This window comes from Quercus lobata, chromosome 4, assembly GCF_001633185.2.
Source record: "Quercus lobata isolate SW786 chromosome 4, ValleyOak3.0 Primary Assembly, whole genome shotgun sequence".
Taxonomy (NCBI): Eukaryota; Viridiplantae; Streptophyta; class Magnoliopsida; order Fagales; family Fagaceae; genus Quercus; species Quercus lobata.
In genome coordinates this window covers 45,972,083-45,994,486 of record NC_044907.1, presented here as the reverse complement: position 1 = coordinate 45,994,486, position 22,404 = coordinate 45,972,083, and the positions used below count along the sequence as shown (strand labels likewise).

At 35.3% G+C, this 22,404-nt stretch overlaps 1 protein-coding gene and 1 long non-coding RNA gene across 8 annotated transcripts; both read left to right on the top strand.

The window, feature by feature from the left end:
* The first annotated feature begins 296 nt into the window (after window positions 1–296).
* LOC115987870 lies at window positions 297–17,671 on the top strand. 6 transcript variants are annotated; one of them, XM_031111473.1, is made up of 17 exons: window positions 297–480; window positions 632–671; window positions 1,246–1,755; window positions 2,067–2,304; window positions 3,166–3,443; window positions 8,982–9,149; window positions 9,306–10,082; window positions 10,210–10,304; window positions 12,927–12,989; window positions 13,115–13,203; window positions 13,312–13,377; window positions 14,296–14,970; window positions 15,237–15,311; window positions 15,513–15,583; window positions 15,685–15,742; window positions 16,277–16,544; window positions 16,798–17,671. In XM_031111473.1, the coding sequence occupies exons 3-17, from the start codon at window positions 1,337–1,339 to the stop codon at window positions 17,478–17,480; spliced, it is 4,023 nt and encodes a 1,340-aa protein (XP_030967333.1). In that variant the 5' UTR covers window positions 297–480; window positions 632–671; window positions 1,246–1,336; the 3' UTR covers window positions 17,481–17,671. The 6 variants fall into 6 exon arrangements, with proteins under 6 accessions (XP_030967333.1, XP_030967332.1, XP_030967334.1 ...); XM_031111472.1 differs by lacking the exon at window positions 632–671; XM_031111474.1 differs by lacking the exons at window positions 632–671; window positions 13,312–13,377.
* A 1,072-nt stretch (window positions 17,672–18,743) lies between these two features.
* LOC115987869 lies at window positions 18,744–22,284 on the top strand. 2 transcript variants are annotated; one of them, XR_004091241.1, is made up of 2 exons: window positions 18,744–18,948; window positions 19,085–22,284. It is a non-coding gene; the product is annotated as an uncharacterized LOC115987869 (long non-coding RNA). The 2 variants fall into 2 exon arrangements; XR_004091240.1 differs by having other exon boundaries at window positions 19,080–22,284.
* The last annotated feature ends 120 nt before the right edge of the window (window positions 22,285–22,404 follow it).

The window sequence follows — 22,404 nt, the reverse complement described above, 5'->3', positions numbered from 1 at the left end:
AAAATCACGTATGCTCATTGCTACAAGCCCACAACTATAAATTTGGTCTTCAAAACCTATTTTTTGTCAAATATAGGAAACAAATTAAAAAGAAACAACAAAGGAAAAAAAAAAAAAATCACATTCATGAAAAAAAAGAAGGACAAATAGAAAGAAGGAAAATTGAAAAAGTGAGTGAGTGGTATATTCAAAAAGAAAAATGTCCCCAATTAATCCCCACACATTGAAACTGAGACCTCAACAAATACAAAATCCAGATATCCAAAACAAGATAAAGGGCCCTGATTTAATCATCAGTCCTCCACGGCTCACACCCTAAAAAGTCACCTCTCCCTATATTTCTGTGGGACCCACAAACTTCCTCTCTCTTTCTGAAGAATCTCCGCGACGACAGCGCTCGAGTCCAAAACGAAACCCAGAATCAGCTCTCTCTCTCTCTCTCTGCAGAATTCGATCTCCAAGCTCGATTCGTCAATGCCGGTACGTATCGCTTCGCATTTCAATTCCAATTTTGCTTCAAAGCTCTTCAATTTTTCAGTTTCCGTGTGTGGTGCAATTTTTTTTTGAATTCGTTTCTGAAAAACCCTAGAATTTTTTTTTTGTTTGTTTGTTTCTTTTTCAATTTCATTAGTTAGGGTTTCGAAGCTTATGGAGCTCGTTTCGTTGATTTCGTAATCGTTTTTTCTTTTTGAATTCTTCAATACCCCTGGTGCTTTGTTTCTCTGCTGAATTTCGTTTTCTAAATTATATCAATTTGAGTGTTTTTCCTTAAATGCTTTTTTTTTTGGAAAATTTAGGGTTTTGGATTGTGTTTAATTTAATATGATGATTTTGAGAGAATGTAGGAAGAGAAAGAAAGAAAATTTGGATTTCAGTTAAGGATACTTTGACTTGGTGCGGTAGTTTTTTATTTTTGCTGAGTTGAACTTTCTATTTCTGGAAACTGAAATTTCAAGTGTTTTTGGCTTTACATTGTGAATTGTTCAACTACTGAACTGGAGTGAGTGAGTGAATTGAGTGAGTTTTAACTGTTACGTCCCTTAATAATTGTACTCCTGTGCTACTTTATGGATTAGATAGAGCATGGTCAGCTATTAGGTTGAAGTAAAAAAAAAAAAAAAAGAGTAAACAATGGGTTCTAGAATAATTCTGGGTCATGGGTATTGTAGTTACAGCCACTAGTGTGAATCTATACTAGTGCTTATTTTGGAGTTGCTGACTTTTTATTTTTTTTTGGGGTATTAGGTCACTGCTATAGGGTTTTTAAAGTTATTGGAATGAGTTGTTGAGGAGAAATTCTTCTTCAAATTGAGTTTGTTTGATTGGGTTTTAAGTGATGGCGGGAAATGTGAGGTTTGAGTCGTGTTCAGCTAGTCCGGAGGAATTTGCTTTTGGGGGGAGCTATACAAATGGGCAGAGGGGAAGTTATACTGGTGCTAGTTTGGATAGGTCTGGAAGCTTTCGTGAGGACGGCGAGAGTCATGTTTTTGGTTCTGTTACTAGTTCCCGGGGGAGTGCTAAATCAATGGGGGATTTGCCCCCGCTATCTGAGTGTTTGATGTTGGATTTTATTAAAATGGGGGATCAGAAATATACTCGGTCCGGTGAGCTAAGAAGGCTACTAGGGATTTCATTTGGGAGTAGTGTGGAAGATAATTCATTTGGAGCTGCTCACTCAAAGCCTCCCCCTCCTGTGGCTATGGAGGATCTAAAACGATTTAAAGCAAGTGTGCAAGATGCCTCTGTCAAGGCCAGGTAACTTTTTGCATTTTTCTGAAATACAGAAGATTTGTGCTTGAGGTTATCCTGTATTTGTATGATTCCATACATATTACCAAATCCTAATCTTCCCCTCTTTGAATGAGATACTTGAAGTTGTGTTTGATTCAAGTTTAATCTCTTTTTCATTATATAGCCCTTGGAAACTTATACCAATGTATGTCTTGTTCTTGATGTTTTGTTGTTGCTTATAAATAGACCCTGATGTAATCGGGATAATCTAGGATGTAATGTTTTTGTCATTTAAATAGACATTCTCTGCTGAAGATTCAACATTTTTTGGTCAGGGGTAGAGCAAAAAAGCTTGATGACTCCTTAAAAAAATTGAACAAGTATTGTGAAGCTTTAAACTCAAAGAAGCAACAACGGAGTGATATGACAAACGAAAGATCAGGGGGGTCTAACTTGTTGAAGATGGGAAATCAGATTCAGAGAACTCCTACAGACCTGGCTCAAATACTGGAGGACAGGCCAAAAAATGTTGTTCTAAATAAGCGGGTTCGCTCATCAGTTGCAGAAATACGGGTTTGTATCTAGCAATATTTTAACGTTTGTTCCTTGTGTTCATCCTTTAAATTTTATTTTCTCTTCCGTAGTTCTTAGGTGTTCTTGAGGGTCTTCAGCTGGCAATAAAAATAGAATGCGTGTGTGACTTGTATGTTTTGCAATAAAAGCTTGCAAATTTTAGAGCTTTCTGGTTTTGCTATTTGAATGGGGCAAATTTTCATCTTGCCAATTATCCAGCAATATTTTAAATCTGTTCTTCATCCTCTTAATTAATTTTCCTTTTTGCAGTTCTTAGATTTTCTTGAGGGTCTTCACGTGGCAGTAAAAATAGAGAGTGTGTGTGACTTTTCTTGTATTGTCTTGCAAATTTTATATCATTCTGGTTTTGCTATTTGAATAGTGCAAGTTTTCTTCTTGTCAATTAGCTGTTTTAAAAAATGAGGAACAAACAACAAGGAAGCAATGTTGTGCTTTTAGAAAAACAAAGGAAAGAGATGACAGAGGAGAGATCATGTCACAAGCAGAAGGCCAACACATAGCAATATAGAAATTAGTGTGTAATACACCATAAGGTTGACATGGAAACAATAATTTTTTTTAAAAATGGCATGAAAAATACACTGAATCTTCCTTCACTCAACTTAAAAAAATTGTCCAAAATTAATGTACAAAATAATAGATGATTTAAAAATTTTCCATTTTCTATTGAGATGTTTGACCCTTTTAGATCAATATATATTGGTTAATGCTAATTAATTAGGTACATTTGCTTCAAAATTCCCCTGTAACTCAATGTCTGTATTCATTTTGAAATTGCAACATATCTATAATCTCTCATTGACTGGTATACATCTCATTTTTTCCCTCTAAATTATTTAGGCTGAAGGTCGAAATAATTCCTTTTCGAGGCAGCCTCTTGTCATAGGAAAAGATAGAGATATTCTTAAAGATGTTGGTGATGGTTCTGATATTGTTGAAGAAAAGATTCGCCGACTGCCTGTTGGAGGGGAAACATGGGACAGAAAAATGAGAAGGAAACGCTCTATGGGCGCCGTCTCTACCAGATCTATAGATGGTGATGTAGAGCCGAAAAGAGTTATGCATCATAAGTTTAATAATGAGTCTGTTCTGCAATCTTCCGATGTCCAAGTTTTTAGGTACATACAAATTTTTATTTTTTTGGTATCACAATGCCCTTATTTACATTTGCTCATGAGATATCGATTCGTTTTTATTAATGGTAGGAGATCCCTTGAAGAATGATATGATTTTTATGTGTGATTCTATCCATTTTCTTGGACAGAAAACTTACTACAGAAAATAAATTTTTGTGATATGTTCACGAAACTAAAATTTTGGTATGCATTTCCCAGATCAAGGTGTGGGATATGTTTGTAAGATATCCCCACCCCACACCCCCCCACCCCCCCGGGCGCCGCGGAGGTGTAAGTTTTATAGTTAATCTTTCACACTACCTGTGATGTAACTATTCTTGGGTGGTGTTTTATTTATTTATTTTTATCAATGTTAAATAGTTTTGTAGATAATAATTGATTAAAGAAAGTATCAAATCTGCAAATCACCAGACCATGCTTGAAAAGTCATGCATTTAGTTTATGCAACTTCCATATGGTTGATTAATAGCCAACTGCCAATGACATCTAGGGTCTAGCTCAAATGCCATCTCTTTCCCTTGTAATTGCAAGGTGGAGGGTGAGGACTTGGGTTCAAGGCACATTAGGTGTGTGTAATTCAGGAATAGAATAAAGGTTGATTAATAGCCAACCTTAGAAAAAGAACTCTTTCAAGAAGAATATCTGAAAACAAAATGCAGGGAAAACTGAACTAAGTTAATTAAGTCCCAATTTTTTTTGGATGGGATTTGTTTTAGATAGGGGTCATGAATCCGTTGTTTACTTCCTTGGGGTGGGTCCAAAGGGCCCTGCCTTGGTGATGTTCCACATTTTTTTTTTTGGAGAAGCGGTGATGTTCCACATTATATATGAAAAAAATTTATATTAAGTTTGTTTTAGGCACTCATTTTTTCTCCATGTGAAGAACAAAGTATGAGGAAATATGTTAAGCATGGATGCGCCAAAATGGACATGGGCACATCGCCGATGTGGCTACATGTGTGTCCCAATATTTATTTATTTTTTTATACTCTAGTGCATGAGCATAAACTACTTAGCTTATTAGGGATGAAAACCCCTAAATTACTCAGTAACTAAATCCATTGGGTGGGGTTAGTTGCCCGTAGGTTCTACTAGTTAGAGGTGAGTCCAAAGGGCTCTTCTTTAGAAAGGTTCCATACGTTATCCCAAAAGAAAAAAAAAAAAGGGGAAATGGCACTGACAAATCCTGGAGATGCCACAACAAGACATAAACACATATATGCAAAAAATTGAAAAAGGAAAAAGAAAAGAGATAAGAGATCTGCTTTCACCTGGCATGATCTCCACTGCCGAGATAGGGAGATAGGGTTTTACTCACGAGCCCCTGTTTTTCAGTCTTTAAGCTCTCTCTCTCTCTCGCCCCAACCACCCTAAGATCGGTGACTGTTGAGCAGCATCGCAGCCCCCTAGTTCTCTATCTTTTTCTTTCTCTCTCTCTTGGCTGTCACTGCCACACTTAGATCAGTGATCAATGAATTGGGCTGGGTTGGTTTTTAGAGCTACCATAGGTTGGGTTGGGTTGGGTTGATTTTTCAGCTACCACACGTTGAAGATTTCTCAACCCGAGAAAGTCGGGTTAGTTGAAAAATTACCCCAAAGCCAACCCAACCTGATTCATGAACACCCCTAATCTAGATGCTTCACATTAATCACAAGAGAATAACTTTCAAGTTTCAAGGTTCTTGGCATCACCATTGTAATCCCCCACAAAACATAACATAGTTCTCGGGCTACTGGAAAATGTAGGAGCTATTGGGAAACATAGAAGCAAATGATCCACTGATTCTATTTAAGAAAAAGAAAAGGATCCACCAATTCCCTGTTTGCCTTCACATGAACCACCAATCCATGATCACTTGTATCACACGCATCTTATGCAAATTCTGTTGTAAGGATCTTACTGATTGCTGCGGTCTACATGAAAAAAAAAATTACCCTTGATAGTTCTTTAATCCTCCAGATAATCCAAGGGAGTGAGATATGACTCCTCAATTTAAAGCTTTGTGATAGGGTTTAACTTGGAAACCTCTTCTTGTAGAAGGAATCCAAATTATTCTATCCTCTTCCATTGGAGTAGTACTGACAACATACTAGACCTCTAAAAATTGGGTCATGGGCTCTAGTTCCCAATGTTGGTAAAAACGTCAAGCGCAGTAAAGCGCACATGCTTCTTAGAGCCTAGGCGCAAAGTGCAAACATTGAAGTAAAACGTAGAGTGGAGCTACTTATTCTACTTCTATAATTTACTACTATTGTTCGTTAAGAATAAGAATGCTACACAGAGCTTTCAACAGTAGCTATGCTATGCACTATGTGGCTCTATTCATACCATCATTCAATGCACATTTTAAAAATATAATTAATAACCTTTGATAAATATATTCATAACATATAATAAAAAAACTAAAAATTCAAAAATTTTATATTTTACCTATTAAGTGCAATGCGATGGAAGTTGACGAAGAATGGAGATTTTGATATCCGATCGTTTTATAATAAGTTAAGAGGTCCCTTGCCCATTATCTTTCCTTGGAAAGGTGTTTGGAAGGTTAAGGCTCCTTGGCGTGTTTCTTTCTTTGTATGGACTGTTGTATGGGATAAGATCCTTACAGGTGACAATTTGAGGGGTAGAGGGATGGATTTTGTTGACTGGTGCATTATGTGTCGTTGTAATGGAGAGACGGTGGATCATTTGCTACTTCATTGTGGTAAGGCTTACCGGTTGTGGAGTTTGGTTTTTAGATCTTTTGGGATTTCATGGGTCTTGCCAAGATTGGTTGCGGATACTCTCTTTGGTTGGTGGAATTGGCCTAGAAAGCATTCGTCTAGCATTTGGAATTTAGCTCCGTTGTGCTTAATGTGGTGTCTTTGGAGGGAGCGAAATTGGAGGACGTTTGAGGATATGGAAAGTTCTGATGACCAGCTATTGGCTTCTTTCAATGGCTCCCTTTTTGATTGGTCTAGGGCTTGGGGACTCACCTCTAGTGATTTTCTCCCTATGTTCCTTAGCTCTCTCCTTTGTAATTAGTATCTTCTCTTTCTGTAATTTTTTTCTCTGCCTTATGACTTTTTGCATAAGGTAGTGTTCTTGAATATACATCTTTATTACTTATAAAAAAAGAAAGAAAGTATAATGTTTGAAAGTTTAGATTTTACTTAAGTTATTTCAATTTCTTATAAATTTTATATAGTTAATTGAAAACAATTATCAGTGGATAATATAATAATAACTTAGTCATAGAAAGTTTAAACATAACATTTTATATAATTCTTTGTGCAATAAAAATATTTTTACTTATCAGAAAAAAAAAAAAATCTTTATGCTTTATAAAAATACATAACCATCAAATGAGGTATATATAGTTCAATTAACATACATCTAAAAGGAAAATACCAAAAAAAAAAAAATAGTAATTAACCTTTTTTATATCTTTTGACATGTAAATAAAAAAATTGCTTATGTAATACAACATTTTAAGAATAGTGTGTGTATAATAAATCAATGGTCCATTTCATAACCTTCAAGATCAAGCAATTAACTTAACGATTCATATTTTTTTTTAGTAATAAAATAAAAAAGCGTGCTTTGTGCTTATTCAAACAGCACCAAAAAAGCGTGCCTAAAGTGCACTTCATTAAATGTGCTTTGCTTTGGCCAAGTGAAGCACTTAGACCTTGGGGCTTTGAGTTTTAAGTGCGTTTTTAACAACATAAATCTCCCAGCCATAAAGAATGTTCCAATGAGCTCCAATTGTATTATTGATTTCCCTTTTATTTGGATAGCAGAATTGGTTTAGGAAGATTTCTTCGGCCATCTGGAATATGGTGCCACCATGTTTGATGCGGTTAGTGTGGAAAGAGAAATTTGCACTTTCAAGACACCAAGAGATCTTTAGAGCAACTGAAATCCTCTTTGGATTGTACTTTGTTCGAGTTGTCTAGGGCTTGGGGATTTACACATTATACTTCCATTTTTGAGTTTCAAAACTCCCTTTATACTAATCCTTTGTAATCCTTTTTGATACTTTGTGTTCATCATTGTGAACATGAAGTAATTATATTTTTCAAGAAAACAGCATCACTTAAATAAATAAGAACTATTGACTTTTTTTTTTTTTTATATTTGTATGGATTTGTTTTGCTTATTAGCTAGAAACTATCTTGTAGCAATTGTATTGCATTTTTTTTAAATGATTTTTTTTTTTCTTATTGGTACTTAAATAATGTCAGAATTTTACTTGGGGATAGTAATAATAAATAGTGTTGTAACTATAATTGTTTCTTAATAAATAATTCAATACCTTTTGTCTTTCTCCAATTCTTTTTTGTATTATAAATAATGAATTACATGTAAAAAATTCTAAAAGATGTGCAGATTTACAATAATCAAAACTTCTAGTCTAGCTGTACGTTACAGTCATAGATAAAATAGCAAAGTTAATTGACTATTTTCCCCCTTTACCCCACTGATCTGATGAATGTCAACTAGGATGGTTGAATTCCACGTGTGACAACTATCTAAGGAAGATTTGAGCTCTTATGAGATAGGAAACCTTTGAGTAGCTATTACAAGAGGAAGATTTACTCAAGTGCGAATTTAAGAAATACACTGACTTCTAATGAGTGGGTGATGCCTATAAGACTGTCAGAACTTTCAGACAGTTTGGCTGGTCTCTGTGGCAAAAAGGGTAAGTCGAAAATCTAGAGAGCTATTCTATCATATCTGATGTGGACTGTTTGGAGAGAAGGAATTTGCACATTTTGGGAGACAATGAACATTTGGTAATACAGTTCAAGTTGTAGATGGTGGTAGTTTATTTGGATGGAGCAGGCTACTTTGCAATCCCTTGCTTTTGATTCTGATCTTTTGGTTTTTTGGATGGTCTATATCATGGTGGACATGTTTTACTTTTCCTTTTTGTTTGAGTGTCCTGTAGTATATTCCTTGTGTACTTGGGTCATCCCATTTTCGATTTTAATGAAATTCTTTTTTATTGATAAAAAAAAAAACTTATATGTTTCAGCTGATACAGATGTAAATTTGCTTAATGTGAAAAGAAGGTCTAACAGGGATGTGGGGCTCTCAGGGGATGGTAGAGACTGTTTTGAAGCCCATATTGATCCCCCCTTCCCCCTCCAAAAAAAGAAGAAAAACCTCAAACACTTGTTATCATTATGCTGTTGTGACCTCCATTTTTGTCTTTGAAATTTATTTCCTATATTTAGACATTTGACTCCTTTTTTTTACTGTCTATATACTAAGTTATTCCCTCATGGGTTCTTATAAACTGCATTTTTTCACATTAAAATTACTAAAAAATAAAAATCGTTTATCCTTCTACTCTTGTATTGGAAACATTAGTAGACATTCGCATCTTTGTTGTGTCCGAAACGTTTTAATTCTGTTTGTCATTGGGTTGTGTATTTTTTTGTTCCCTGTGGACTTGAGCATTATTTTGTCTTGTTTTTGTGCATTCTGAAATAAGTGACAAAAGATGTCTGAAACTTCAAATCTTGCAGATCAGGATCCTCTAGTGTTAGTAGCGGCATTAACAAGTTAGATGGTACTTCCCTTCCTGCTGGTTCAAGTGCCCGTGCAATTTCCAAGAATGAATGGGACAAAGCTTCTCTTTCAAGGGATTCAGTTGCATTGAGTAAGGAGCGAATTATAGCAAAGGGAAACAATAAGTATGTATGCACTCCTTAGGATCATTCTTGTACTTGGTACCTGACTTGTACTACTAGTAGTTGGAGCTGCATTAAAAAATTTTCTGAATGCTTTTTATTTTATGACATTTGATTCTAACCTCATTGTAATGTTTGATTTATCATAACTATGTTTAGGTTAAATAGTTGTGAGGATAATTCTATAGTCAGTCCTTATCCGTTAACAAAGGGAAAGGCTCCACGGGCACCACGATCTAGCCCTGTAATGGCAGGAAGCTCATCTCCTAATCTTCCTCGCAGTTCTGGGGTACCTGAAGTCTGCGAACAACCTACAAGCATAAGCAAATTCCATTCAGTGAATGGGACAAACAATCGGAAGCGTCCTGTGCCCACAGGGTCATCCTCTCCCCCCATGGCTCAATGGGTTGGTCAGAGACCGCAAAAAATCTCTCGCACACGAAGAACAAATCTGGTGTCTCCTGTGTCAAGCAATGATGAAGTGCAGATATCATCAGAAGGGGGCTTGCCTTCTGATTTAGGTGCTAGAGGAACTTCCATTGGGTCCAATGGGTTGCATCTTGCCAGGAATGGCATCAAACAATTTAGAGTGAAACATGAACATGTTTCATCCCCAGCCAGATTATCTGAAAGTGAAGAAACTGGTGCTAGTGAAAATCTTGAAAGTAGATTGAATGATAAAGGATTGGGAAAATTTGAAGTCGATGAAAAAGCTATAAATTCTCTTCAGAATGTTGTTCCTCCCATATTGTTTACAAAGAAGAATAAAGCACTGAATAAAGAAGAAACTGGAGATGGTGTGCGGAGACAAGGAAGGAGTGGTAGAGGCACATCAGTTTCTAGGGCTATCAATTCACCTATAACCGAGAAACTGGAGACTTCAGCTTCAACAAAGCCACCTAGAAGTACGAGGCCTAGTTCTGAAAAAAGTGGAAGGTATTTTAAAATTCTCTGCAGATGGGATGAAAGTTTTGCTTTCTCTCTCTCCCATCCACAGTTTTTTTCTCTCTTCAAGCTAAATTTCATAGTTGTTACATTCAATCCATGTATGTGTATTTTTCAGTAAGTCAGGCCGACCTCCAGTAAAGAAATTTTCGGATCGCAAGGCCTTTACTCGTCTTGGGCATATGTCAACTGGCGGTTCTCCAGATTTAACTGGTAAAATCTCAAAATATTCCATCTTTTTGTGATTTTATATATGCAGAATGGAATCACCATTTTTTCCTCTGAGTTTTGATAGTCCTACTAATCTGTTTTATTATATTCTCAGAAATTTTAGAGGGTCCTTTTTCTTTCATTCCTTGTTGGAATGGACTAGAGCTTTACAATTTTTCCTGTGTTATATTTTGTTAGATTTGTTGGAGCATTGTAATTTGAGATGCTGAGGTTGTTAGGGATCCTAGTCCTTGTTGTTAAAGGATGGACCATAGCCTTGGTTTGAGATTGCTTAGGCGAGTCCCATGCAAGTACACATTATAAGTTCACACAAAAATATTTTGTAAAACCTTATCTTTATAGTTTATGTATAATACTCATTAAGTACTATTATATATATATATATATATATTTGTTTGATAAGTAAAAGTAATAGATAATATTGCTTATTGAGTACTATTATATTTGAGAATTAATTATATTACATGTTATTAAAAAGAGAGGAAATCATAAATTCAGTATATGAACACATTGTTTGAATGAATTCACAAATATTCATTATATTGACTAACTTAACCACATAATTATTTTCTATATATTTTATAGCATGTATTATTAAATTTGCTTTTATGTTTTGCTGGTTTTTATTTCAATTTTTTTAAAAGCAACTAAACCTGAACACGAATGCCATATTTTTAATCAGTTGTTTTTAATATAAATCTTTGAAAAATAACCATATAAATTACCAACTCTTGTGTCTTAGTGGCATTGCTTGGAAGAACCCAAATTTAAATCTTCCCTCCCAGCTCGTTGTGAGCCAAAAAATTAAAAAAATGATAAAGCCCCTTTTTATATATTAATAATTATTGCACTTCCCAAAAAGAATTAATACTTAAAAATGGATGCATGCACCTCATTACAAATGATAATAAATTAATATTTTGTCATAAAAGCTTTTTTGCTGAATTGAAAAGAATACTAAAAATATTTAAAGAAATGTTTATAAGCTTTCATGAGTTGGAAGGCTATTAAAGAGTATTCTATTTCTACTTATCCTAAAAAAGAGTATTCTATATCTTTCTCAAGGAATGTGTCACGTGGAAAAACATTTGGCTATTGCAGCTTGAAATAAAATGCGTTGAACAAAATTATTAGTTGGGAACTTGGGATACATATAGTGGACTTTTAATTTGAAGATTGATTAGCCAACACATTAGTTTACATACTTGGCATTTACAAGTTGGCAAGCCGTTTATGCTGCACAATGCCATTAATTTTTTTGGATTTTTTTCTATGAAAGATATCAATATACATCCTGCTAAGTGGTTGTGCAAAAAATTTACCAAAATTTAAATACATTGGAAATATCATTTTGCATTATTGAAAATAAATAAATAATTCATTAAAACCTTTGCTTATGTGGAAGGTTAAATGAATAGTAACTATTTTCTTTTCAAGGAAGAGTGAGACATGGCATTGATCAAAAGATGAGGTGGAAGAATTTTAAAAAAATGTGCCACATGGTAGAACCTCTACTCTTACACATGAGGTTCCTACTAGATTTGTTTACTGTTTACTTTGCATTACCAGGTTGCTCTTGTGATTTCAATCCACCAAATTCTAGCATTAAAGTAACACTTTTGGCTTTTCCACATAATTGAACTCTAAATCCTAATTCCAACCCTTGAATTCTTTCCTTGGTGTGACTGTTGCACACCTATCTAGGCACTTATCATCTGTTCAATTTTGAGCAACCATATACCTTTAAGGCTTAAACAATAGCCTTCTCTTATACCAAAGGCTTAAACAATAGCCTTCTCTTATACCATTAATAGACCTCAAGCCAACTTATATTCCTTCCTACCATATTATCGTAGCCCTATCTCTCCTTGAAACCCAGAATACACTGTTGTCAGAGAAATTCCTTTTTTTATGATGAGGAATCCCCTCAAGGTATGGGCCAGTGGGACCACCCCCAAGGGTCAAATCTTGGATGCCTACACAACCCCATTGAGCAGGCATCGGGTAAATCATGAAATGCCTTAGCTAGGAGTCAAACCAGTGACATCTGGGTTTACAATTAGTCCAGACACTCTCCCTTGCCACAGCCGCCAGAGAATATCCTCCCACCATATTCTTGCTTCTAGCTATGTAAAACCTATCAAATATTCAATTTTTTAATGCCTGGATCAATCTTTTAGCCTCTGGACCCAATTCCATGGTCTTTTCTGAAGTCACTGAAAGCTTTCAAGTAAAAATCCATAAGGCCCATTGCTGCTGCTTTCCTACATCAGAAACTCCCAATTACTTAAGTTTTTTTCTGGTTCACAGTTTTGTCCATCAAACCACTGGTTTGGTCTGGTTTTAATAATTATGACTAAAGAAGCTATTGAAAGTTTGAAATTCATTTTTGTTTACATATGCATCTATATTTGTCTCTTTGCACATTAGACTTCATTTCTGATATATATATTTCTATGAAAATTGCATTTTCTTCTTTCTATTACATAATTCCTATTATTCTTTTCAAAGAAATAGTTGTCAGATACACATTTAAAAGTTTAAATAAGATATAAGTCAGCTGATTTCTTGTTGATATGATATTCTGTTGTTTATGATTTCCAGGTGAATCAGATAATGATCGTGAAGAACTCTTAGCAGCTGCCGATTTTGCTTCTACTGCCCGCTGTATGTTTTTAAACTCAATATCTTTGATTTTTTTTTTTTTCGAAAATTGACATATGTACATAAATGCATTTCTCCTCATGTTTGGGCATTTTTCATAAAAAAATAAAAATGTTTCTTACTTACAGATCTGGCCTGTTCAAGTCCATTCTGGAAGCAGATGGAACCAATTTTTGCTTCTGTTAGCTTAGAAGATGCATCCTATTTGAAGCAGCAGGTGGTAACTAGAAAGTTGAGCTAGAAAGATTTTTTAATCATACTTTCAGTTAGTTTCAAGCATTCTCTCATATCTACTTTTTGTTGTCTACGATCTTATTTGGTCCAGCTGAAACTAACAGAGGAAAATCATGAAAGATTGTTTCAGATTCTTGGTCATGGCAACAATGTTTTGGTAATGTCTATGAGCAGATAATTGCTTGTTTGAATGTATCTTCTGATAGTTAAGGACACATTCTTGCCCAGCATGATAAAAGCTCTCTCTCTCTCTTGGCCTGGCTTTGCATTAAAATAGCAACATGCATCATTTGATGTCCTTTTACAAGCATATAACATGAGACCCAGCTTACCTCTTTCTAATAAATTTTCTGTTACTCGTGAAAAAAAGAGACATCCGGGTACATACCTTTGCAATAACAAAAGCCTGTTCGGATTTCTGCTGCTGGAAATAAACTCTTCCCTTTTTTTTGTTCTCCTGGGAATTTCACAGGCCAAATCCCATTCTTAAGAGACTGTTGCACAAACTATTTCAAAATCTATCAGTAGAAATTGTTGGTAGAAAAAGATTGTTGCCTAAGGGGTGATGGTAGTCTAAAGCTTAACTTGTGACATTATTGAGTTAATCCTTGCCTTGTAATGATGTCCACTAATCTCACTTGTCCTGAAAATGAAGTGCTATATAAAAGCATAATGGTTTGGTCTTCATGGTATGTAACGTCTATGAAATCATCTCATGGTTTTTGATTACTATTATGTTCTGCTGACAAACATTCTCTCTGATATTTAAAAGCATGAATAAATTCCATATTACTGATCTATCCTTGCTAATTTCCACCATAATTGTTGCTCCTTTGGTCCAATTGAATATATTCTCCATTTCAATTGGCGGTCTCTTATAATTGTACATATATGGACATCTTATTTTGCCTCAACATTCTCATCTCTGTTCAATAAGTGTTGGACATCTCGTCTTGGTGTCATTGATTGACAAAATATGAAAGAAAAACACATTTGGAGAACAAGCAATTCTTTATTTTTTAAAATTCTTGTGGTTCTTGAACATAGTAGTTCTAAAGCTATCCCATTTTCTCAGGGTGCACCAGAACATGGAAAGAACTTTTCGTCCCAAGCTCTTGATTCTGGAGAAAGGCAGAGAAGTTTCCAAGAACAAAATGTGTCAAATGGGCTTATTAAGACTGGTAGTGTGAATGATGGATATCAGGAAATTGGTACTGTTGGAAAATTTGATTCAGAAAGAATGACAAAAGTTACCCCATTGTACCAAAGGGTGTTGTCAGCTCTTATTGAGGAAGAAGAAACTGAAGAATTTGAAGAAAAAAATGAAGAAAGAGATATGTCTTACCAATATAGTAGAAATGATTCTCCTAATGATACAAGTCTCCATATTGACGGTGATCATACAAACAGGGCCAAGACTGAATCTGAATCTGAGTCCATGTTGAGTCTTCAAACTCAGAGACAATGTGCTGTCAACAGATTTTCTTGTAATGGGAGCACTAACTGCACCAGGGGCACTAGCATCCACAATAAGTTATCTAATGGCAATCTGTTCCAAGGAGATAATGGTTTTCTGCATTCAAGTATTGAGATGTTCCCCCTGTTTTCTGAATATGGTGTTGATGAGCCACTAACTGAAGATAAAAATGCTTCTGGCATTTTCCCTGTTGACTGCCGATATGATGAAATGTGTCTAGAGGACAAACTCCTGTTGGAGCTGCAGAGTGTTGGCCTATATCCAGAGACAGTGGTGAGTAATATATTTACATTAGCCATGAGTGTGTTGCCAGTCATCTGGAACGGTTTTGTCACTTAATTCCTTTATGATCCTTCTTTCTTTTCTCTAGTTTTAAAGAAGTGTGGAATCAATAAATCAATCAATCTCTCTCTCTCTCTCTCTCTAACCATGAGTGCATGCATGCACATGTTTGCCAACTTTTTTTTCTTTAAACAAGTTGATCATATTTTCCACCTCCCCCCCCCCCCCCCCCCCTTCCCTTGGGTGTCTTGTCACAGCCTGATCTGGCAGATGGAGATGATGAACAAATTAATCAAGATATTGTTGAATTACAGAAGGAACTTCGCCAACAGGTTATGTTTCTGAGTGTTACTATTTTTGGATGTTTCTAATATTCCAAATTTTATTCTCTCAAGCAGAAATTTGAAGTACAGTTTAATTTGATCCATTGTATTCTTTGAATTTTGTTTAGATTTTTATGGAAGTGTTTCTGGTCGTGTGTTACTAAGCACTTTTTTTTGGTTGTTGCCGTCTATTTATAACTGATTCTGCAGGTTGATAAAAATAAGGTGCACTTGAACAAAATTATTAAGGCAATTGAGGAAGGAAAGGAAATGGAAGAGTGGTAGGATTTTCAGTAAATGAAATGTGTTTTTAGAGTTTGTTCTGTATGAACATCAATCATTAAATCATTTCCTTGAATTCTGTTGAAATTTCATATTGCAGGGCCCCTGAGCAGGTTGCGATGGACAAGCTTGTTGAATTGGCTTACAGGAAGCAGCTGGTAACTTCCCCCCCTCCAAATTGGAAGTTACTTATTTACTTTATGATAAATAATAATATGAATCATAATGACACCTCAAGGGGCAAAATGGATGTAGGTTGTGTGTGCAAGGGCGGAAAGATAATAGAAAGAATGAAAGATATTAGAGTGGGGTGGGGAAGTTAGGAGTATCTTTTAAATTTAAAGGGTATTCAATAACAGCAACTCAACTGCAAGACTGTTCTCTCAAGATCTTCAAAACTATGCATTTTTTCTCTCCAACATTAACCCTTTTTTTTCCCCCTAAAAGTGTTGATATTTAAAAGGAATTTTATTGTCTTATATTTTATTTCTGTTTCGGCATAGTGTGGGGCCGGGGGAGTATATTTTATATTTAAGCTTCATGTTTGAAGACCTAGTGTTCTAATAATTACTTGACTGTAAGTTATATTTTTCAATTAAAAGTGCCTCAGAGTTTGGCATTTGAAAAATTGTTTTAATTATACATGATATGCTTTACTCTATTTATCATTCACCTTTGACTAATATTGACAGGCCACTAAAGGAAGTAGTGCATCAAAAGGTGGGGTCACAAGGGTTTCAAAACAAGTTGCCTCAGCTTTTATGAAGAGGACCCTCTCTAGATGTCGGCAATTCGAAGATACAGGAAAAAGCTGTTTTGCTGAGCCTCCACTTCGAGATGTCATTTTTGCTGCACCTCCTTTTGGCAATGCTGCAGAATCTATGAATTCCAATGGCTCTACAGTTGCTATAAATTTGCCCCTTGAAACTAAAAGCTCTCAACCAGAGCCTGGGAAATCAGGTTTGTAATCTTTATTTTTCTGATTTTCATGGAATATGTACTTTTGGTAATTTGTCCAGTACAGTGGTCATCCTATATTGCTAGGAATTGAATAGTGGAGGTGTATGGTTAGGGACTATTTATATAGACATAAACCGCTCATAATGTTGGACTTTTGTTCCAAACAACTCCCAAGTTTTTCAGTTTTTTACTTTAACAAGTTTCTTACACTAGCTTAGTTTTACTTTATAAAATGGGTTTTCTGTTCTTACAGGCTCCTTCCTCAGTAGGGCTGAGCGGCATGATATTTTTAGTGATAAAACTGGCAGCGGTTCATTTGATGTTTTTGGAAATCTTACGTACCCATCCGACCATGAGTTTGCCAAAACTGGGCCCATATTTAACCGAGGGAAGAAGAAGGAAGTGCTGCTTGATGATGTTGGTGGCAGTGCTTCCTCAAGAGCCTTATCGACTCTTAGTAATACACAAGTTGGTGGAACAAAGGGAAAGAGAAGTGAGAGAGAAAGGGACAAAGATACATTAGGCAGAAGTTCTGTTACCAAAGCCAGCCGTACATCACCGGGTAACTTTAAGGGTGAACGTAAAACAAAAACAAAGCCCAAGCAGAAGATAGCTCAGCTATCAACTTCAGGAAATGGATCTGTTAACAAGGTTACAGAAACAACTCATCCTGAAGTGAATGCCAATGGTAGTAATGCAAAAGGAGACACAGGACTGATTTCCTGTGGTGAAACTCCTCAGGATTCATCTAAAGAGATCAAGGAACCACTAGATTTTGCCAACTTGCAGTTGCCTGAATTAGACCCTATGGAACTAGGTGGGCCTCAAGATATAAGTTCTTGGTTGAACATTGATGATGACAATCTTCAAGACCATGATACAGAGGGCCTTGACATACCTATGGATGACCTCTCAGATTTGATTATGATTCCATGAAGACAGTATACTGTATATTCCCATGGATTTTTCAACTATTTAGATAAGAATGATGGTGCTGTTGCTGGGGGACAACCTGCCAATATAATTTATGCCTCCAGCTATTGGCACTTGTAATTACCCCATTCTTTTTGTATACTTTTTGAAAGAAGTAATCAATGAAAAAAGAGAAAATATATCTTTACTGTTTATTTGATCCAGATAATATCTCACTTTTTTTACAACTTACATTTACCTTTAAGTGCCTTTTTCTGTTTATCTTGTTCAATAAACTTTGCGACTTCTTGATTGTATCACTTCTGTTTTATAGTACTTGTTGGAATATGTGTGCAAGTGAAAAGTTCTGGCCCCTAAAATTTGGATAATGTTGTAGGCCTTCATGTGGCACTTGATTTTAGATATGCACCCACAAGTTTATTATTGTGTTACATATTTGTTTTCTTTGGTAGATGAACTGTCTAACAACTGTTGTCTTCAAAACTAAATTGCAATTGAGCATGTTGTAGAATTTTGTTCACTGTTACTAGGATTAAGCTGTAAAATATTGTTACTAGTTTTTTGCTCCACTTCTATAGCAGGTTAAAACTTCTTAGGCTCAATAGCTGGTAATTGCTGCCTTAGGGGAAATTTTAGGTTTATGCTTAGTTTTTTATTTTATTTTATTTATATATATATATATATATATTTTTTTTTTGTGTGATGAAAAATAGTAACAATGTTTCTGTAATCCTTAGATTATATTCTAGCTGGTATTCATGTCCCCAGCATTTTGTTCTGAATGTCTTGACAGTCTGAATAATTTTTTTAAACAATTGAGCTGCATTGGTGGGAGGATTGCTAAAATTTGCCTTTTAGTGTTGAACAGATCATTCTTGGGGACCCATCCTTGTGCCACATAAATATTGGAAGCCTCATATTTGTTTCATTGTACGATTCCCTTTATAAACTGAAATTTGTAGCTCCGAAAAGTTGTCTTTAGAATCTCTTATGGTTTGTTATTTTTTCATATTTTGGAATGATTCTAATGCTTTGAACTGGAAAATATCTGGAGAGTGTCATTTGGGTGGCAACTTTCAAGTATGAAGTCAGTCATGCATCTGTTTGGAGTATTTAAATTCATGTTCAGGAGCTGTTATGATCAAATTCGTCCTCATTGATCAGGAATAGAGATTGGTGTAGGAAATAATGAACGAAATTGCCCTTATTAATCATGGTTGTGTTTCCTTCATTCTTTATTATTATTATTATTATTATTATCTTTTTGCTTCTCTAATTGTTAGTTGGCTTTGTTTTTGATAAAGCTTGTCTTTCATCCATCTTTTCGTGTGTTCTTGGTTTGTGCTGTTGCAGGTGGATTTTCAGGAGATGCTTGTCCTGAATTTATCTCATAATATGTTTGTGCCATTGCTACATATCTTTACTGTGAGGTGTGAAGAAGGTGAAGAAATTTGTTTTTACTGTGACTGAGGTATTTATGTCCTGCTATCATAAATAGATGCTAGTTTTTTTTCTATTTTTGATGTTGATTTGTGTGCATTTGTTTCCTGAAGTTCACATCTGGTTCTGATTATTGTTTATTTGGTGGTTGGAACATGCAAGGTCAGAAGATCAAAGGATGGTTATACTTATGTAAAAGCTACATTTGGTACCATTGCAGCTCCTGCTGTAGTATTGCTTGACATAAAATTTGGTTTGTGCTGCTATCTGTCTGTTAGTTTGGTTTGCATTTCATTTGGAGAATGTTTTACTTCGGAATTCTAGATTAAAAATTTTGAATTAATCAAAGTTCAACCACCAAAAAGGATTAATAGGCCTTTCTTTTGGTGCATGTTCCCTGTGCTATTTTCTTGGTTATAATTTCACATCAGAATAAGAGTAGCATTCTGGTCTACATCTCATTTTCTGTTATTAATCTTTTCTTTTCTGAGAAATTTTACACGTTGTTGATTTATTTTTCTTTTTTGGTTCTCTGTTTGATTGAAGAAGTTACTTGTTTGAGATTGTATATCTGTGGCTGATAAAGGAGGGCAATATGCTGGTGTTAGCATACAAGATAATCTGTGAAGTTTTTCAGAAATATGATGTATTAGGTATTCCAGTCTGTAAGCAATAAGAGAACATTTTCTTCAGCATAATGCCTTGCTTCTTAGTGAGTATGACATCATTTTAGAGGGCTGTTGGAAGGACAAAATAATTTAGTGACTAGTGAATAGTGATAGGTTTCAATCCCGATCTACCATAATTTGAAAGTAAAACGAGGCCTTGTTGGAGATGGCAGAAGATAAAGAATTTTAGGGTTGCGAAATTCTTATTGCTGTTCCCATTAAATCTAAAGCTATGAACAGACAATCTGTCTAGTGTTTGTGTTCCCTTCTCCCTTCACAACGATACTTGCCAAATTAAACAGGACGAACTCCTTGTATTATCTGCAGCTGAGATTTAACTCACTCTCATCTGCTGGTTGAGACAATTCTGTGGAAGGCACACAGTTCGTACTGCTAGTGGCCGTAGTTGCAGTTGTGTGGTTTTAAGAATACTTAGTGCAGCAGTTTCTGAATGCATGAGTGATGCTTATTCACTGTATTCTGCATTTGATATCATCTATAATGCCTATTCGCCTCCTGTAATTCTCAATCTTGATTTAGGCTTTTTGTTTACCAGTTGGTTTCTGTTTTTTTCACACTTTTATCAGTAAAATTCCAAAATTACTGAATATCAAAAAAGTCAGTAAACCTGCAAATTTTGTTTTATTCTGTTAGTTTTCTTGATCTTAGGGCTATGCTGGTGAGTAATAAAGTGTTGACAAAATCTGTCAAACATGTAGCACAAACCATAATAAATTGATAATAAATTTCTGCTCTAAAAGCATGAGAAAGATGAAAAGAAGAGTTGGGGGAGAAATGACAGAAAAAAGGGGACTAGAGAGGATGCTGAATCAACTTCCAATCCTCTTGAACCTAGGAGAAGAGAATGGTGGTCCACTTGAATGTAGGATAAGAGCTTGAGCAATATGTCCCCTGTTAGTCAACAGAAAGAGAGGAGTTCTAGCCCACAGCCCACTAGGACACCATTTCATCATTTATCTGTGCTTTATATCCTTGAAAAAGGTCATCAAACACGATATTAATATGCTAGAGAGATGAACATTTTTCAGTTTTTCATTTGACTATAGTTGGAGAAGAGTTTCTTATAACTTATTATTGTAAAGAATGCTTTGGTTAAGACTATTTTATATTGTCATTATGAATATTGGTTACATTTCACTAGTAATATGGCAACTCTAGTTTATTAGAACTTGTTATTGTAAATATTGCTTGGGTTAAGACCATTTCATATTGCCATTATGAATATCGGTTACATTTCACTAGTAATATGGCAACTCTACAAATTAAATGCTATAAGTTATAAACTTTAGGGTGCAGTGACACTGTGTTGGAGGTTTTGAAGGAATGAAGACTTGATGTTTGTTCATTTTATGATGTCCTAAGGGGCCTTTCTGTCCAAGCCTTACCGTGGAGTATTTGGTGTGTGAATGCCTCACTTTGGGTTTCTTTTGTTGTTTGGACTACAACTAGGGGAAGATTCTCACATATGATAAACTCATAAGTGAGTTTAGATGCTACCTGGGTGGTGTTGTATGTGTTGATGTAGCGGGGAGACGGTGAATCATCTTTTGTTATGTTGTATTGTTGCATTTGATTTGTGGAGCTTTGTCCTTAGATCATTTGGGGTTTAGTGGGTATTACTGGAAAAAGGGTATAGATCTCTTGCATGGATGGAGAAATTGGGTTGGCAAGTACTTGTCGGAAGTATGGAACTTAGTTACATTATGTTTGATGAGGACAATATGGAGGGAAAAAAATTGATGTATGTTTGAGAACACAGAAAGCACAGGGACTCAATTGTTAGCTAAGTTTACTAGTTCTTTCTTTGATTCGTCTGTACATAATATTATTTTTTCTGTAATTCTTTTGGCTTCTTACTGCCTTTTGTGCATAAAGTAGTCATGATGGAGGCAACAAGAGGCTTGCAAAAAGCAAGCCTCTTGGCCCAAATATTCAACAGATTGTATGAATTTTATTAGCTCACATTGGAACATTCATGTCTTGTGCTGCATTTGTGAAGGAGGAAATGCTTGGAATTTTGAAGATCACGAATCATCATCAGCATGGATGTTGATGTTTCTTTCTCTATATTTGTATGCGTGGATGGTTAAATGCCCTTTACCAATTTACTGGATTTCCTCTTACTTCTGAATTTTAGGATCTAGCTCTTTCTAAATATAACCAGGTGTTACTCTTGTATTTACAGTTATCTTTACTTTTGCCTTTTATTTTAATTATTCATATTTGCCTTCATTTTGCTTTTGAAGTGCATGATTATATAAAATGGGAATTTGTCTTCCACATGCTGGATTGATTTGCTGTTGGGGAGAATGGAGGAATCATGATCTGCTTCATTATCTTCTCTTTGTGCTTTGCTTTGAGGCTATGTCTAGTTTGAAGGTGAATTTTGGGTAAAGAATGAGATGGTTTCAGTGGGGGAGGTTGGTGGAAGATGATATGGCTGGTACTCTGGGTTGAAAGGTGAAATGTTGCCTATATTTTAGGTTGTATTGCCACTAAGGTTCTTGTATAAATATAGGGCAGTGTGGTTGATTGATAACGAGATGGCTGGAATTTTGGGTTGTAAAGGTAGCTTCTTCGGCTACATATTATTTGAGATTTTTGTGAACTTGGGCGACAAGACTTTTTTTGATTAATAAATTTTGTTGTTCATAATATATATTATTCAGTTACTGCTAGGTATAAACGTCTGATGCTTTGGACGACATGTAGTGTGCTTAATTGTCTCATTGCTTGACAAAGATCGACCTATTGAATTTGTGTGGTTGTCGTTTACTGGCATAATCATTGTATCATCT

Bases quoted from the DNA above. Each gene is read 5' to 3' on its own strand.
- LOC115987870 (XM_031111472.1), top strand. From the start codon at position 1,337: ATGGCGGGAAATGTGAGGTTTGAGTCGTGTTCAGCTAGTCCGGAGGAA. The intron at 3,444-8,981 runs GTACATACAAAT...CAAATCTTGCAG, and splicing joins TCCGATGTCCAAGTTTTTAG to ATCAGGATCCTCTAGTGTTA. The intron at 9,150-9,305 runs GTATGTATGCAC...AACTATGTTTAG, and splicing joins ATAGCAAAGGGAAACAATAA to GTTAAATAGTTGTGAGGATA.